The sequence below is a fragment of the Ips typographus genome, linkage group LG13 (assembly GCF_016097725.1).
Source record: "Ips typographus isolate SLU linkage group LG13, UJ_Ityp_2.0, whole genome shotgun sequence".
NCBI lineage: Eukaryota > Metazoa > Arthropoda > Insecta > Coleoptera > Curculionidae > Ips > Ips typographus.
The window spans coordinates 3,667,400-3,683,798 of NC_138434.1; the positions used below are offsets into that span (position 1 = coordinate 3,667,400).

The 16,399-nt window shown below is 36.1% G+C and overlaps 1 protein-coding gene across 3 annotated transcripts in view; it reads right to left on the minus strand.

Annotated features, from left to right (window-relative positions):
• The window catches only part of Taf1 (TATA-box binding protein associated factor 1), a 282,189-nt gene that overhangs the window by 71,421 nt on the left and 194,369 nt on the right, over positions 1-16,399 (minus strand). For all 3 annotated transcript variants that reach the window (XM_081991790.1, XM_081991789.1, XM_081991788.1), the window contains 3 exons: positions 1,946-2,133; positions 1,692-1,890; positions 1,427-1,640 (listed from right to left, as the gene is read on the minus strand). In XM_081991790.1, the coding sequence (XP_081847916.1) occupies positions 1,427-1,640; positions 1,692-1,890; positions 1,946-2,133 (601 nt within the window). The remainder of the gene's footprint in view (positions 1-1,426; positions 1,641-1,691; positions 1,891-1,945; positions 2,134-16,399) is intronic.

Sequence of the window (16,399 nt, forward strand, 5' to 3'; positions counted from 1 at the left end):
GAGGCTTCTGGGAATTTAAGATAGTTCTGGGAAAGTTTAAGGCAGTTCTAGAGGGCTCTGGGACTTCTCAGGAAGTTCTAAGTAGCATTTAGAGGTCTCTGGCAGATTCACAATGATCCTAGAGGCTTCTGGCAATTTAAGATAGTTCTGGGAAAGTTTAAGGCAGTTCTAGAGGCCTCTGGGACTTTTCAGAAAGTTCTCAGTAGCATTTAGAGGTCTGGTAGATTCACAATGATCCTAGAGGCTTCTGGCAATTTAAGATAGTTCTGGGAAAGTTTAAGGCAGTTCTAGAGGGCTCTGGGACTTTCCAGAAAGTTCTAAGTAGCATTTAGAGGTCTCTGGTAGATTCACAATGATCCTAGAGGCTTCTAGCAATTTAAAACAGTTCTGGGAAAGTTTAAGGCAATTCTAGAGGGCTCTGGGACTTTCCAGAAAGTTCTAAGTAGCATTTAGAGGTCTCTGGCAGATTCAAAATGATTCTAGAGGCTTCTGGCAATTTAAAATAGTTCTGGGAAAGTTTAAAACAGTTCTAGAAGGCTCTGGGACTTTTCAAAGAGTTTTAAGTAGCATTTAAAGGTCTTGCACACATTCAAAACGGTCATAGAGGCCTCTGCCACGGTTTACAAGATTCTGAATAGTATTTAGAGGTCTTTGGCACATTCAAAACGGTCTTAGAGGCATCTAGCACTTTTTACAAGGTTCTCAATGGCCTTTAGAGATCCATTGAACTTTCAAAATGGTCCTAGAGGCTTCAGCCAATTTAAAACAGTCCTGGGAAAGTTTAAGACAGTTCTAGAGAGTTCTGGAACTTTTCAGAAAGCTCTTAGTAGCACTTAGGCAGATTCAAAATGGTCCTAGATGCCTCTGACAATTTAAAAAGTGCAAATATTAGTGCATTAATGGTGTAGACATGGACAAAGTTAATTAAGGCCTTTACTGACCAAATTTACCAATAGAAAAGCCTCTACCACTCCTCATCACTTATTTTTAGTTATAACAGCCCAATGGACCTATCCCACATATCATAAATTTTTGTTTTAATGACTGGAATTCTTCTTGAAGAAAAAATTATGGTCGTAAATGTTCCTACATTAGTTTGAATTTGTCCATTAAATTTAAAATATCTGTTTTGGCGCGCATGTGACGTACGTAATTCTGGGCGATTTTATTGGCTGTTGCACGCCAACTGTTTCACTTCTTGTCGCTGATTGGTTGATAGTGTAGTACGTCACCGGCGGCGGGCGTTTAAAACATGAGATTAATGTAGTTTTTATCATCATTTTTTTTCTATTTAGACTTAATATTTTTGAAAACAAAAAAATACGGGTATAATATTTTCAATCAGTCTTTGTAGTTATGAAATAAAAAAAAAATTGTGGGACAGGCCCATTGCAACGTTGCCACATGTACAAAATTCATGACTCACCAAAGGTAAAGCGGGATGTGGACCAGGTTGGGCCAATGGTCCGTGCGAAAATCGTTTCATGGGAGGTCTATGGAAATTGCGTAAACGCATCGGACCCATGTGAGTTTGTATAAAGGGCACGCGCAGCTCGACGACCGGCGTCGAGTGTTGAATTAGATTGGCCCCGCCAACTTTAAGACGCAACGTCGATTCGGACGTTCTCGGTTGGTAAAAACTGCAATAAATTAGTCCATGAAATTCATTGGCAAACCACGCAAACGCTTACATGTCATTGGAAATGTTGAACGGATCCCGGTCGGGAGATTTCGGAGGTGGAGGAGGCGTGTCCTCCTGCAAGACGTTGATCACACCCGCTTTTCCTAACAGAATTTTGGATTTCTTTACGTGCGGATGAGGAATTTTAACTTTAACCGGTGTTGACTGTCCCGCCACTTGTTTTGACGGATCTATATCATCTGGAATACCTACAGAAAAAAACAAACAGAAAACCTCACCAATTAACTGACAAGCGTACAAAACCTAAAATAATGTTTTCGTCGTTCAAGTCCAGGGTTAGAATGGACGGTTTTGGAATTGTGTTCATGTTGTCCGTGTCCCAGATCACGTCGTCTTCCCATTTTCCATACACCAAGTCCTCGTTTTCGACCGGGAAAATCGAGTACCAAGTGTCGTCCTGTTCTTGATCCGGTCGCGGCTTTACCGGCACCCTATACAAAACAGGACAGGGTGTCCTGATTTAAAGTGTTTTTGACAGGAAAACACCCATTTCCCGGCTAGATAAGAAAAAACTTGTATACGTGGCACTTGAGGCACGTTTTTTGATGTGATTCCAGTGGCGTGCTTGGTTTTTTGCTTATGTCTTCCGTTTTCTCAAAAATTTACCTAACTTTTTATTTTAAATTGAAATGACAGTTGGCTATAACTTTAAAACAATGTCTGTATTGTTACGATTTTCCCGTGGGTTGACACAAAGTCAATTTAACTCAACAATTAATAAATTTATTCACACTTCAAAACACTCCGTACAATAATTAATTCAGCTACTAAAAACCCTACTACAATACCACAATTATTCCGCTATTTAAACTTTACCGCGTTCCCAAATTCACTACTACACTACTACGCCGTCGTCGACACCGCTTCTTTTATATTCGCAAACCACGTTCTAGAATGACCGCAAAACGCTTCGCGATTTGCCTCGAATATCAAAGATGCTTCGAGGTGTCGCTTCCTAACTGTGGCCTACTTTAATACGCGCCCGGTCAGATATTGCGGCGCTTCGATTCCATCCCGAATCGAGTGCTCGTTCAAAAGTATCGAGCATAGTAGGCCCAAACCGTAACACTGCCCCCCTCTTAAAGCTGATCGTCCCGATCCGCTTCATCTAATCCCTGGTATTTCTTGAGTCTGTCCAGATGGAGAATTTTCATCTTGCCTTTGGGACTGCGTTAGACTCTGTACACGACGTCGTTTAACCTTTTTACTACATTGTAAGGTCCTTCCCAGTGTCGTTGCCATCTTTGACTTAATCCTTTGCTCATCCTGGGTTGAAACATCCACACAGCATCACCTTCCTTATAATTGCCACCAGTTGGTCTGTGGTCCAGTGTCATCTTCATACGGTCGTTGTTTGGTTTCATCTTCTCTCTCTCAAGTTCCCGAATTGCGATGGATCCCTTCTGTAACGAACACTGGTCACACCGTTTACACCATTCCTCAACGTCCTTTCTGAAGTTAATCCAGTAAAATCGATCTCTTATCCTAGCCAAAGTCTGGTTTACTCCAAAGTGTCTTCCTCCGCGACTGTCATGTAGTTCTCGCAGCACATTCTCTTTGCAGGAATTGGGCACTATTGTTTGGTAAACAAAGCGTTTTCCGTCTGGACTTTCCCATTTGCGAGTAATTAAGTCATCTCGCAGTCAAAGCGAATTCCACTGCAACCAGTAAACCCTTACTGTTGGTCCATATCTGGAAATCTGTTGCCAAACCATCTTCTGATTACTTTCAAATCAGAGTCTGAGCGCTCCCCCTTTATTATGTCTTCCTTAGAAACGCTGCTCTTCATTCTTTTTGTAGCCTCTTTATTTGTCACCTTCGCGATTTGACCAATCCTCCAACCATTATGAATTTGTCCTTTCCGGTACCTTAAGTCACTATCAAAAGCTTGACGATCCTCCCGAACATCATTAATGTCTTCCCGAACATCGTTTAATTTTACCTGAACATCACACTCCATCTTTTTGAGACTATGAGTTACATACTCTTGGATTTCTGTTTTGGTCCCCGCTAGAACGTTCAATATTTCTACGTTACCCTTTTCTTACCGCTCTCTATCTTCTTGACGCATTTCTATATCTTGCTGTCTCATTCTTTCTTGTTCTTCTTTGTCTTGTTGTTAAATCCTTTCTTGTTCTTCCTTGTCTTGTTGTCGAATCCTTTCTTGTTCTTCCTTGTCTTGTTGTCGAATCCTTTCTTGTTCTTCTTTGTTCTGTTTAAGCATTGCCATAATAGCTGCAAGTTGGGCCTCCATGTTTGCACTTTGATGTCTTGTTACGTAACTTTACCGCGTTCCCAAATTCACTACTACACTACTACGCCGTCGTCGACACCGCTTCTTTTATATTCGCAAACCACGTTCTAGAATGACCGCAAAACATATTGCGACGCTTCGATTCCATCCCGAATCGAGTGCTCGTTCAAAAGTATCGAGCATAGTAGGCCCAAACCGTAACAATATGTCTATAGTTAATCTCTCTCTCTCTAAAATGGCGCTACAGCTCAAATTGAGCTTTGGCCTCCTTTATCTTCCGCCTCCAACACTGTCGATCCCAGGTTCTGACACCTATCAAGTTTTGCGCGTCTTCTGTCACTCCATCCTCCCATCTTTTCCGTGGTCTCCCTTTTGGTCTTCTGCCCTGCATCCTACTATTGAGGGCCCTTTTTGGTAGTCTGTTATCCGGCATTCTTACTACGGGGCCTGCCCATCGTGGCCTCTGTAGTCTGACGAATTCTGAGATAGGTGCCTCCTTGAACAGTTGGTAGATTTCATGAATCTTCTTTTCCATATCTCATTTTCATTTAGTGGCCCAAAGATCCGTCTTAGTGTTCTTCTTTTAAACACCTCCAGTTTCATGTCATTTTTCTGCAAAACGTTTCCTAAGGAAGATACAGTCCTCCAAATTTCAATTTAAAAAATCGTTTTATAGTTTAAAACTGAACATCCAAGACTTGTGAAAGTCCAAATTTGTGCTGAATAGTCTAAAAACTTTTTTACTACTAGGAATGGTCTTATGATTCGCTTTCTCAGACTGCCATCCTGGTTGAGTGTCTGAAACTGGCATTCAAGAACTAAAAAAAATCCGGAAATCAAGACAAAGATTGTATTGTGCATGAAACTCATTTTTTACTACTAAAAATAATATAAAAGTTGACTTTTAATGCTAGAACTGACTTTACTAGGACTAAAGAGAGTCCAAAAGTATATTTTCAAGACTTTAATTGGTGTACAACTCAATTTTCTTCAACTTTCAACAAGTAAAGAAGTAAATTAAATTTTCGGACTATTTTATTTCTAAAAATTAGTTCTCAAGACTATTATTGTAGCATTTGGTACCAAAATTTTTTACTTTTATTACTGAAGAAACTTGACTTTTGGAAATAGTCTTAAAACTCGATTTTTCAGTCTTAAAAAGCACTAAAAACAGTCTGAATTTCTTAGAGATGCTACAATTTACTGCACCTATGAGTGTAGAAGTCAATTTAATAGTGAAGAAGCTTGAAATAACATTTTCAAAACTATGGTCAGTGGACAAACTGGCTTTTAGGCCTGATAAGTCAAAAACTTTGTAAAGATAGTCTTGAAACTCGATTTGAGGCACTGAAAACAGCCTTAAAACACTAAAAACAGTCTAGTTTATTAAGAAATACCCGAATTTTTAGCACTGAAGTGTCTAGAAGTCGATTTAATAGTGACAAAGCTTGAAATGCTATTTTAAGTCTATGAAGAATGTAAAAATTGTTTTTTTAAGTTTGCTATGTCAATAACTTGGTGAAGATAGTCTTGAAACTCGATTTTCCAAGCTGAAAGCAGTTTTGAAGCACTAAAAATAGTCCAGAATTCGAAGAAAATGAAAAGCAAAGTAAAAAGCACGAAAAGTTCGTTTTCAAGGCAATTTTCATGAATCTAATGTTAATGTCCTGCATGTAAGACTATTTTCAAGACTAAAATATTGAAATTTGTCTTAAAATTATGAAAACTTACTCCAAATGCAAATTTTAAGCTTCTGATGTCACTTTTCATTAGTTCAGTCACATTTTGGGGTTCAAGTCAATTTTTAAGGTTTAAATGTATGAATTTGTTGTAACAAATTCTTGAAAAAGTAGTTTTTATGTCTACAAGTCAATTTTCAGTATTAAAGTCTCTCGATTTGCATGAAAACTGGAAACAAACACAATTTTTAAGCTTCTGAAATTTTTATCTTTTCTAATTCAATTTTCAAAACTGAAGTCGTTTTTTTATTTGGCCTGGAAACTCTTGTTCCTCTTGTTCTTGCCTGGGTTGAGTGAATCATTTTCTGCTCTAGAGCGTTTTCGCTTTCTACTACCAATCTACAAATTCAAATTTTCGATATTTTAATAAACAAAAAAGTTGTGAAGAGTTTTCAGAATGGACGAAATTCGAAAACCGCCCTCTAGCGCCGACAAAATATCGAAATACGGTTTTTCTACGAGCGTGCGCGAATGATAACATTTTCGCACTATTTTCGTTCTCGAAATATAGACTTTTCCGCACTAGTGCGTGAAGAGATCATTTTTCCACACTAGAGTTATTGAAAACGCTCCTGAAAAAAATGAGGTTCTTATCACGTGCGTAAAGTGCCTTTCCCGCACTTGTGTATACTAGTTTTTTCCTATCTGTCTGGGAAATGGGGTAAAACTTGTCAAAACACGCTAAATCCGGACAGCCTGTACAGGGTGTCACAAATTCGATGCATTAGCATCGCTATCTCAGAAACTAAAGTTGCGCACTTTATTGCTAAATAATTTGGTAAAAAAAATTCAAAAATTTGTTCATTACATCCGGAGATATCCGACAAAAGCCGAAAAAGTCAAATTTCTATTTTATTAATAATTATATTGGAAAAATCAATGACACCTTCTGGAGGCCCTTTTTAATGCTCTTCAAGAAAATTTTTTAGTTTTCACGACGTTTCGTTTTTTGAATACCATCATCAACGTTAATTTTTCAGATACGGAACTTTTTATTTCGTTTTTTTTTAGTAGTTACAGATAGAGTTGGGCAAATCTCACAATTTTCGTATTTCTTCCGAAACTTTCGAATTAGCCACTTTCCTTTGTGGTTGAATGACGTATGTGACATTGACAATATTGACATTTGGTCTCGTGTCGAACTGTCAATGTTGTCATTCAATTGCTTTTACGTGCAATTTATTTATCCTAACTAGGGTTGTTAGTTTGAAAATTTCAAATTGAATCAGAAATGTTGTGAAACTTCTGAATTTATCGGAATTTTATGAAATGTCTGAAATTTCAATAAAAAGTCAATAAAATTTAAGAAATTTCAAAAACTGTATGGTTTATGAAAGTTTCATTGAAATTTCAATTAAGGAAGAATTATTATTGACAAATGACAACACTCTAACCTCAAAACTCATAAGTATTTGAATTTTGTTAATTTGATTCTCAATCTCCAATTCTCCAACGACTCAAAGTAAACCCGTCCGAATTGATTCCATTAGCCGGATAGGCGCAGGTACGTAAATTAGTGTGGTGTCTTTTCCTACTAAACTAAACCCTACTTGGAATTGTAGTAAAATTTGAATTTGATAATGAAGCCCAAAGCAAAAGTGGGGGAGTATTCTAACAGCCACGAAAGTAACGTGAAATGCAAATTTTGCCAGAAGACATACCTAGAAATTTCCTGATTAGTATGAAATTATTGAAATTTCATGAATATTTATAATCAATCAATCAATCAATCAAAAAAGTAGCTTTACTGTTGGAAACTTAAAGTCATTGACAAATCCCTGAAAACAGCAAAAAAAGAACATACATAATTATGAAATACAATATGAATCACACATAATTACACCTTACCATTAATAAAAATAAAAACAAAACAAAAAAGCAGTTACCCTGTATAAGAGAGGAGAAAGAGGATCAAAAACTCAAACAGTGCTGCTTGGTCAATTTATGGCAGAACAAGGCGCCTCAAGAACTGGAGCAGAATTTGTCCAGAGAATAGTACAGTCAAGCAAAAACCTCTCAGCCTCAATCTATGCGCAGATGGCCGGCCTCTCACGTGGAGAGGAAGGTTATTGAAAAGTCCCTTGCCACCGTAAATAAGCGAGGAGTTAATGTTCTCCGTGTGAGGAATGGGAAGCCTCAAAACGAATCTACTGCGAGTCACCGAGCCGGAGCCCAGCGGAAGACAAATCGTCTCTAAGATCAAAATGCAGCACAAGGTGAGGAAACCATGTTCAATGAAGAGGGGTCTACATGAGGCCCTGTATCCAACACGACACAAGCACCTCAATGCTCGCTTCTGCAGGAGAAACACATAATTGAAGCGGCTTCGAGAACAAACTCCCCAGAAAGCTATGCCGTAGCGGAGATGACAGTCAATCAATGAGAGATGAGATTACCCTCAATGCATGGCAACCCGACGCCAGTCTAGAGCACAGAGACCAATAATAAGACCAAGAAACTTGTTCATTCCAGGGGCGCACCCTCAACAAAAATCTCCTGCAATGTGCATCCAAAATGTAGGATCTTGGTCTTACTGATATTTAATGACAGTAAGTTGGAATTGCACCAATGTTTGATTATGGATTCGGCACTTTTGCCGCTCCAAAGAATGGTCGCGTCATCAGCGAAAACAGTGAATTGTCCGTTAATAGGGAGCGAAGCATCATCATTGATGTATATCAAGACCAGCAAAGGTCCAAGAAGAGAGCCCTGAGGGACACCCGAAGTTAACATTAACTCTCCAGAACCATGGCCGCCGATGAAGACCTCCTGGCTCCGGACGGACAAGAAAGAGCGAAACCACAACAAAGAAGCGGCTCGGAAGCCATAAGCTTCAAGCTTCCAAAGCAAGATCTGGTGGTCTAAATATCGCCGCAATTCATGCGACCATACAGATCCTGAAGAAAAGAAAAAATTGCATCATTCGTGCCCATCGCCCAACTCAGATGGGCTGAGAAGCTCATGACGCTCCAGAAACGACATCATCCGCCTCTGGACCAGCTTCTCCAGCATCTTAGACAGTGCCGGAAGCAGGGCAATCGGCCGATAGTTAGCCGGGCAGGAACGGTCACCGGACTTGTAAAGAGGAATAACCTGAGCCCTCTTAAGACATGATGTATCTTCTTCTTCAGGTGCCGTCTCCGTTTCGAAGGTTGGCAATCATCACAGCGATTCTTATTTTTGAGACCGCAGCTCTAAATAGTTCGTTGTTATTGCAACCAAACCATTCTCTAAGGTTCTTCAGCCATGAATTACGTCTTCTCCCCACAGATCTCTTTCCTACGATTTTTCCTTGCATAATAAGTTGCAACACTCGATACTTTTCCCCCCTCATGACATGTCCCATATATTGCAATTTTCTGGCCTTAATTGTCGTAATAACTTCTCTCTCCTTATTCATACGTCTCATCACTTCCACGTTGGTTATTCTGTCCATCCATGAAATCCTCAGTATTCTTCGGTATACCCACATCTCAAACGCTTCCAGTCTCCTTACTTCGGTTACCTTCAGCGTCCAGGCTTCCATCCCATAATATAGTACGGACAGCACATAGCATCTCATTAGTCGTATTTTCAGTTCCAGGTTCAGATCCCGACAGCAGAAAAGCCTTTTCATTTTTATAAATGTGCTTCTGGCCTGTTCGATTCTGATTCGTATTTCTTGTGAGCTGTCGTTGTTTTCATTAATGGTCGTGCCCAGGTATTTGTATTCTCTTACTCTCTCAATAGGTTGATTTTATACGTATATCCTACGAATGTCCTGAGTTGTTTTTGTCATCAACATATATTTTGTTTTGTTTATGTTCAGTGATAGTCCATATTCTTCGCTTACCGTGACCATTCTATTAATTAGCGTCTGCAGATCTTTGTATGTTCCAGCCAGAATAACTGTATCGTCAGCATACCTCGTAGATTATTTATTGTCATGCCGTTGATCTTAATGCCTATGTTCTGATCATCAAGTGCCCTATTTATTATGTCCTCCGAGTACAGATTAAAAAGGATCGGTGATAGTATACACCCTTGACGAACACCTCTCTGTATTTTTATTTCTTCTGATGTCATGTCTTCCATTCATACTACTGCTTTTTGACCATAGTATAAGTTTGATATTATTCTTATGTCTCTGAGGTCTATTCTTCTCTTTATTAATGTTTCTATGAGCAAGTCATGCCTCACTTTATCGAAAGCTTTATTGTAGTCTATAAAGCATGTATATATGTCTTGATTTATATCTAGGCATCTTTGTGACAGGACATTGAGTGAAACTAGCGCTTCCCTTGTTCCTAGGCCTTTACGGAATCCAAATTGTGTACTGCTTGGCATTTTCCTTTTTTGAAAGAGTTATAAAACTTGATAGCAACCAGTCATTTGGTATTATTCCTGTTCTATATATGGTATTGATTAATTCTACCAAAATATGAACCCGGTCTTCCTCTATCAGCTTAAGAATCTCCACTGGCAGTTGGTCCGGACCTGCAGCTTTTCCGTTCTTCAGCATCTCCAGTGCATATGTCACTTCATCCTTAATTATGTCCGGGCCTAAATCCCCTTCTATATTATCAAGATTGGTTTGTCGTCTTTCATCTTCGAATAGTTGTGTAATGTAGTCTTTCCATATTTCTAGTTTTTGTACTGTTTCTGTGACTATTTTTCCGTTCTCGTTGTATATTATATTGAGTTGCTTTTGTTTATTGGTGCCGGCGAGTTCTTTGATCTTTTTGTGTATGTTGTAGCTATCATGTTTGGCTTGTAATTTCTCAATTTCTTCGCATTTTTGTTTATAGTAGTCTTCTTTTGCTTTCCTGATTTTTGAGCGGAGTATTCGTTGTGTTTCTTTATATCGTTGTTCATTTTTTCCTTTATAGCTTCTCCTCTTATCCATGAGATCAACGATTTCGCCAGTTATCCATTCTTTCCTTCCTGCGGGCTTCTCTTTCTTTAACATGTCTATTGAGGGTTCCAATACGGCTGATTTAATTCCGCACCATTTTTCATTTATGTTTCTGCAGATCCGGTATTCTTCCTTACGTTCGAGTTTTTCCAGATTTTTGTTTATTCTTGTTTGTAGCTCATTCCGTATTTCCTGGTTCTTTAAGTGTTCTATATTTAACCGGGTTTCTTTCTTCTTTATGATTCTATGAGTTTAACGTGCATTCGAGCGACTAGGGGATTATGGTCCGAGGAGACATCAGCACCCGGGTAAGTCTTAACTGCCTTAACTGTACTTAATTTTGTAGTATTTTTTTAGTGTATTAGATAGGAAATTTAATGAGGATTCCAAAAATGTTCTTAAAACTGTAATTTTCTCACTTCAAGTGTGTTTTACAGGCGATTTTGTCCCTGACTGTCATTTTAAACTGTGTTTTTGGAAATTCAAACTTTGACAGCGTTTTTCTCCCTGACTGTACTTGATTTCGTAGTGTTTTTTTAGTGTATTAGATAGGAAATTTAATGAGGATTCCAAAAATATTCTCAAAACTGTAATTTTCTTACTTTAAGTAAGTTTACAGGTGATTTTGTCCCTGACTGCCCTTTTAAACTGTGTTTTTGGAAATTCAAACTTTGACAGCGTTTTTCTCCCTGACTGTACTTGATTTTGTAGTGTTTTTTTAGTGTATTAGATAGGAAATTTAATGAGGATTCCAAAAATGTTCTTAAAACTGTAATTTTCTCACTTCAAGTGTGTTTTACAGACGATTTTGTCCCTGATTGTCCTTTTGATCTGTGTTTTTGGCAATTCAAATTTTAAGAGCGTTTTTCTCCCTGACTGTACTTGATTTCGTAGTGTTTTTTTGTGTATTAGATAGGAAATTTAATGAGGATTCCAAAAATATTCTTAAAACTGTAATTTTCTTACTTTAAGTAAGTTTACAGGTGATTTTGTCCCTGACTGCCCTTTTAAACTGTGTTTTTGGAAATTCAAACATTGACAGCGTTTTTCTCCCTGACTGTACTTGATTTTGTAGTGTTTTTTTGTGTATTAGATAGGAAATTTAATGAGAATTCCAAAAATATTCTTAAAACTGTCATTTTCTTACTTTAAGTAAGTTTACAGGTGATTTTGTCCCTGACTGCCCTTTTAAACTGTGTTTTTGGAAATTCAAACTTTGACAGCGTTTTTCTCCCTGACTGTACTTGATTTTGCAGTGTTTTTTTGTGTATTAGATAGGAAATTTAATGAGGATTCCAAAAATATTCTTAAAACTGTCATTTTCTCACTTTAAGTAAGTTTACAGGTGATTTTGGCCCTGACTGTCTTTTTAAACTGTGTTTTTGGAAATTCAAACTTTGACAGCGTTTTTCTCCCTGACTGTACTTGATTTTGTAGTGTTTTTTTAGTGTATTAGATAGGAAATTTAATGAGGATTCCAAAAATGTTCTTAAAACTGTAATTTTCTCACTTCAAGTGTGTTTTACAGACGATTTTGTCCCTGATTGTCCTTTTGATCTGTGTTTTTGGCAATTCAAATTTTAAGAGCGTTTTTCTCCCTGACTGTACTTGATTTCGTAGTGTTTTTTTGTGTATTAGATAGGAAATTTAATGAGGATTCCAAAAATATTCTTAAAACTGTAATTTTCTTACTTTAAGTAAGTTTACAGGTGATTTTGTCCCTGACTGCCCTTTTAAACTGTGTTTTTGGAAATTCAAACATTGACAGCGTTTTTCTCCCTGACTGTACTTGATTTTGTAGTGTTTTTTTGTGTATTAGATAGGAAATTTAATGAGAATTCCAAAAATATTCTTAAAACTGTCATTTTCTTACTTTAAGTAAGTTTACAGGTGATTTTGTCCCTGACTGCCCTTTTAAACTGTGTTTTTGGAAATTCAAACTTTGACAGCGTTTTTCTCCCTGACTGTACTTGATTTTGCAGTGTTTTTTTGTGTATTAGATAGGAAATTTAATGAGGATTCCAAAAATATTCTTAAAACTGTCATTTTCTCACTTTAAGTAAGTTTACAGGTGATTTTGGCCCTGACTGTCTTTTTAAACTGTGTTTTTGGAAATTCAAACTTTGACAGCGTTTTTCTCCCTGACTGTACTTGATTTTGTAGTGTTTTTTTGTGTATTAGATAGGAAATTTAATGAGGATTCCAAAAATATTCTTAAAACTGTCATTTTCTCACTTTAAGTAAGTTTACAGGTGATTTTGGCCCTGACTGTCCTTTTAAACTGTGTTTTTGGAAATTCAAACTTTGACAGCGTTTTTCTCCCTGACTGTACTTGATTTTGTAGTGTTTTTTTGTGTATTAGATAGGAAATTTAATGAGAATTCCAAAAATATTCTTAAAACTGTCATTTTCTTACTTTAAGTAAGTTTACAGGTGATTTTGTCCCTGACTGCCCTTTTAAACTGTGTTTTTGGAAATTCAAACTTTGACAGCGTTTTTCTCCCTGACTGTACTTGATTTTGTAGTGTTTTTTTGTGTATTAGATAGGAAATTTAATGAGAATTCCAAAAATATTCTTAAAACTGTCATTTTCTTACTTTAAGTAAGTTTACAGGTGATTTTGTCCCTGACTGCCCTTTTAAACTGAGTTTTTGGAAATTCAAACTTTGACAGCGTTTTTCTCCCTGACTGTACTTGATTTTGTAGTATTTTTTTGTGTATTAAATAGGAAATTTAATGAGGATTCCAAAAATGTTCTTAAAACTGTAATTTTCTCACTTCAAGTGTGTTTTACAGACGATTTTGTCCCTGATTGTCCTTTTGATCTGTGTTTTTGGCAATTCAAATTTTAAGAGCGTTTTTCTCTCTGACTGTACTTAACTTTGTAGTATTTTTTTAGTGTATTAGATAGGAAATTTAATGAGGATTCCAAAAATATTCTTAAAACTGTCATTTTCTTACTTTAAGTAAGTTTACAGGCGATTTTGTCCCTGATTGTCCTTTTAAACTGTGTTTTTGGAAATTCAAACTTTGACAGCGTTTTTCTCCCTGACTGTACTTGATTTTGTAGTGTTTTTTTGTGTATTAGATAGGAAATTTAATGAGAATTCCAAAAATATTCTTAAAACTGTCATTTTCTTACTTTAAGTAAGTTTACAGGCGATTTTGTCCCTGATTGTCCTTTTAAACTGTGTTTTTGGAAATTCAAACTTTGACAGCGTTTTTCTCCCTGACTGTACTTGATTTTGTAGTGTTTTTTTGTGTATTAGATAGGAAATTTAATGAGAATTCCAAAAATATTCTTAAAACTGTCATTTTCTTACTTTAAGTAAGTTTACAGGTGATTTTGTCCCTGACTGCCCTTTTAAACTGTGTTTTTGGAAATTCAAACTTTGACAGCGTTTTTCTCCCTGACTGTACTTGATTTCGTAGTGTTTTTTTGTGTATTAAATAGGAAATTTAATGAGAATTCCAAAAATATTCTTAAAACTGTCATTTTCTCACTTTAAGTAAGTTTACAGGTGATTTTGGCCCTGACTGCCCTTTTAAACTGTGTTTTTGGAAATTCAAACTTTGACAGCGTTTTTCTCCCTGACTGTACTTGATTTTGTAGTGTTTTTTTGTGTATTAAATAGGAAATTTAATGAGGATTCCAAAAATGTTCTTAAAACTGTAATTTTCTCACTTCAAGTGTGTTTTACAGACGATTTAGTCCCTGATTGTCCTTTTGATCTGTGTTTTTGGCAATTCAAATTTTAAGAGCGTTTTTCTCTCTGACTGTACTTAACTTTGTAGTATTTTTTTAGTGTATTAGATAGGAAATTTAATGAGGATTCCAAAAATATTCTTAAAACTGTCATTTTCTTACTTTAAGTAAGTTTACAGGCGATTTTGTCCCTGATTGTCCTTTTAAACTGTGTTTTTGGAAATTCAAACTTTGACAGCGTTTTTCTCCCTGACTGTACTTGATTTTGTAGTGTTTTTTTGTGTATTAGATAGGAAATTTAATGAGAATTCCAAAAATATTCTTAAAACTGTCATTTTCTTACTTTAAGTAAGTTTACAGGTGATTTTGTCCCTGACTTCCCTTTTAAACTGTGTTTTTGGAAATTCAAACTTTGACAGCGTTTCTCTCCCTGACTGTACTTGATTTCGTAGTGTTTTTTTGTGTATTAGATAGGAAATTTAATGAGAATTCCAAAAATATTCTTAAAACTGTCATTTTCTTACTTTAAGTAAGTTTACAGGTGATTTTGTCCCTGACTGCCCTTTTAAACTGTGTTTTTGGAAATTCAAACTTTGACAGCGTTTTTCTCCCTGACTGTACTTGATTTTGCAGTGTTTTTTTGTGTATTAGATAGGAAATTTAATGAGGATTCCAAAAATATTCTTAAAACTGTCATTTTCTCACTTTAAGTAAGTTTACAGGTGATTTTGGCCCTGACTGTCCTTTTAAACTGTGTTTTTGGAAATTCAAACTTTGACAGCGTTTTTCTCCCTGACTGTACTTGATTTTGTAGTGTTTTTTTGTGTATTAGATAGGAAATTTAATGAGAATTCCAAAAATATTCTTAAAACTGTCATTTTCTTACTTTAAGTAAGTTTACAGGCGATTTTGTCCCTGATTGTCCTTTTAAACTGTGTTTTTGGAAATTCAAACTTTGACAGCGTTTTTCTCCCTGACTGTACTTGATTTTGTAGTGTTTTTTTGTGTATTAGATAGGAAATTTAATGAGAATTCCAAAAATATTCTTAAAACTGTCATTTTCTTACTTTAAGTAAGTTTACAGGTGATTTTGTCCCTGACTGCCCTTTTAAACTGTGTTTTTGGAAATTCAAACTTTGACAGCGTTTTTCTCCCTGACTGTACTTGATTTCGTAGTGTTTTTTTGTGTATTAAATAGGAAATTTAATGAGAATTCCAAAAATATTCTTAAAACTGTCATTTTCTCACTTTAAGTAAGTTTACAGGTGATTTTGTCCCTGACTGCCCTTTTAAACTGTGTTTTTGGAAATTCAAACTTTGACAGCGTTTTTCTCCCTGACTGTACTTGATTTTGTAGTGTTTTTTTGTGTATTAGATAGGAAATTTAATGAGGATTCCAAAAATATTCTTAAAACTGTCATTTTCTCACTTTAAGTAAGTTTACAGGTGATTTTGGCCCTGACTGTCCTTTTAAACTGTGTTTTTGGAAATTCAAACTTTGACAGCGTTTTTCTCCCTGACTGTACTTGATTTTGTAGTGTTTTTTTGTGTATTAGATAGGAAATTTAATGAGAATTCCAAAAATATTCTTAAAACTGTCATTTTCTTACTTTAAGTAAGTTTACAGGTGATTTTGTCCCTGACTGCCCTTTTAAACTGTGTTTTTGGAAATTCAAACTTTGACAGCGTTTTTCTCCCTGACTGTACTTGATTTTGTAGTGTTTTTTTGTGTATTAGATAGGAAATTTAATGAGAATTCCAAAAATATTCTTAAAACTGTCATTTTCTTACTTTAAGTAAGTTTACAGGTGATTTTGTCCCTGACTGCCCTTTTAAACTGAGTTTTTGGAAATTCAAACTTTGACAGCGTTTTTCTCCCTGACTGTACTTGATTTTGTAGTATTTTTTTGTGTATTAAATAGGAAATTTAATGAGGATTCCAAAAATGTTCTTAAAACTGTAATTTTCTCACTTCAAGTGTGTTTTACAGACGATTTTGTCCCTGATTGTCCTTTTGATCTGTGTTTTTGGCAATTCAAATTTTAAGAGCGTTTTTCTCTCTGACTGTACTTAACTTTGTAGTATTTTTTTAGTGTATTAGATA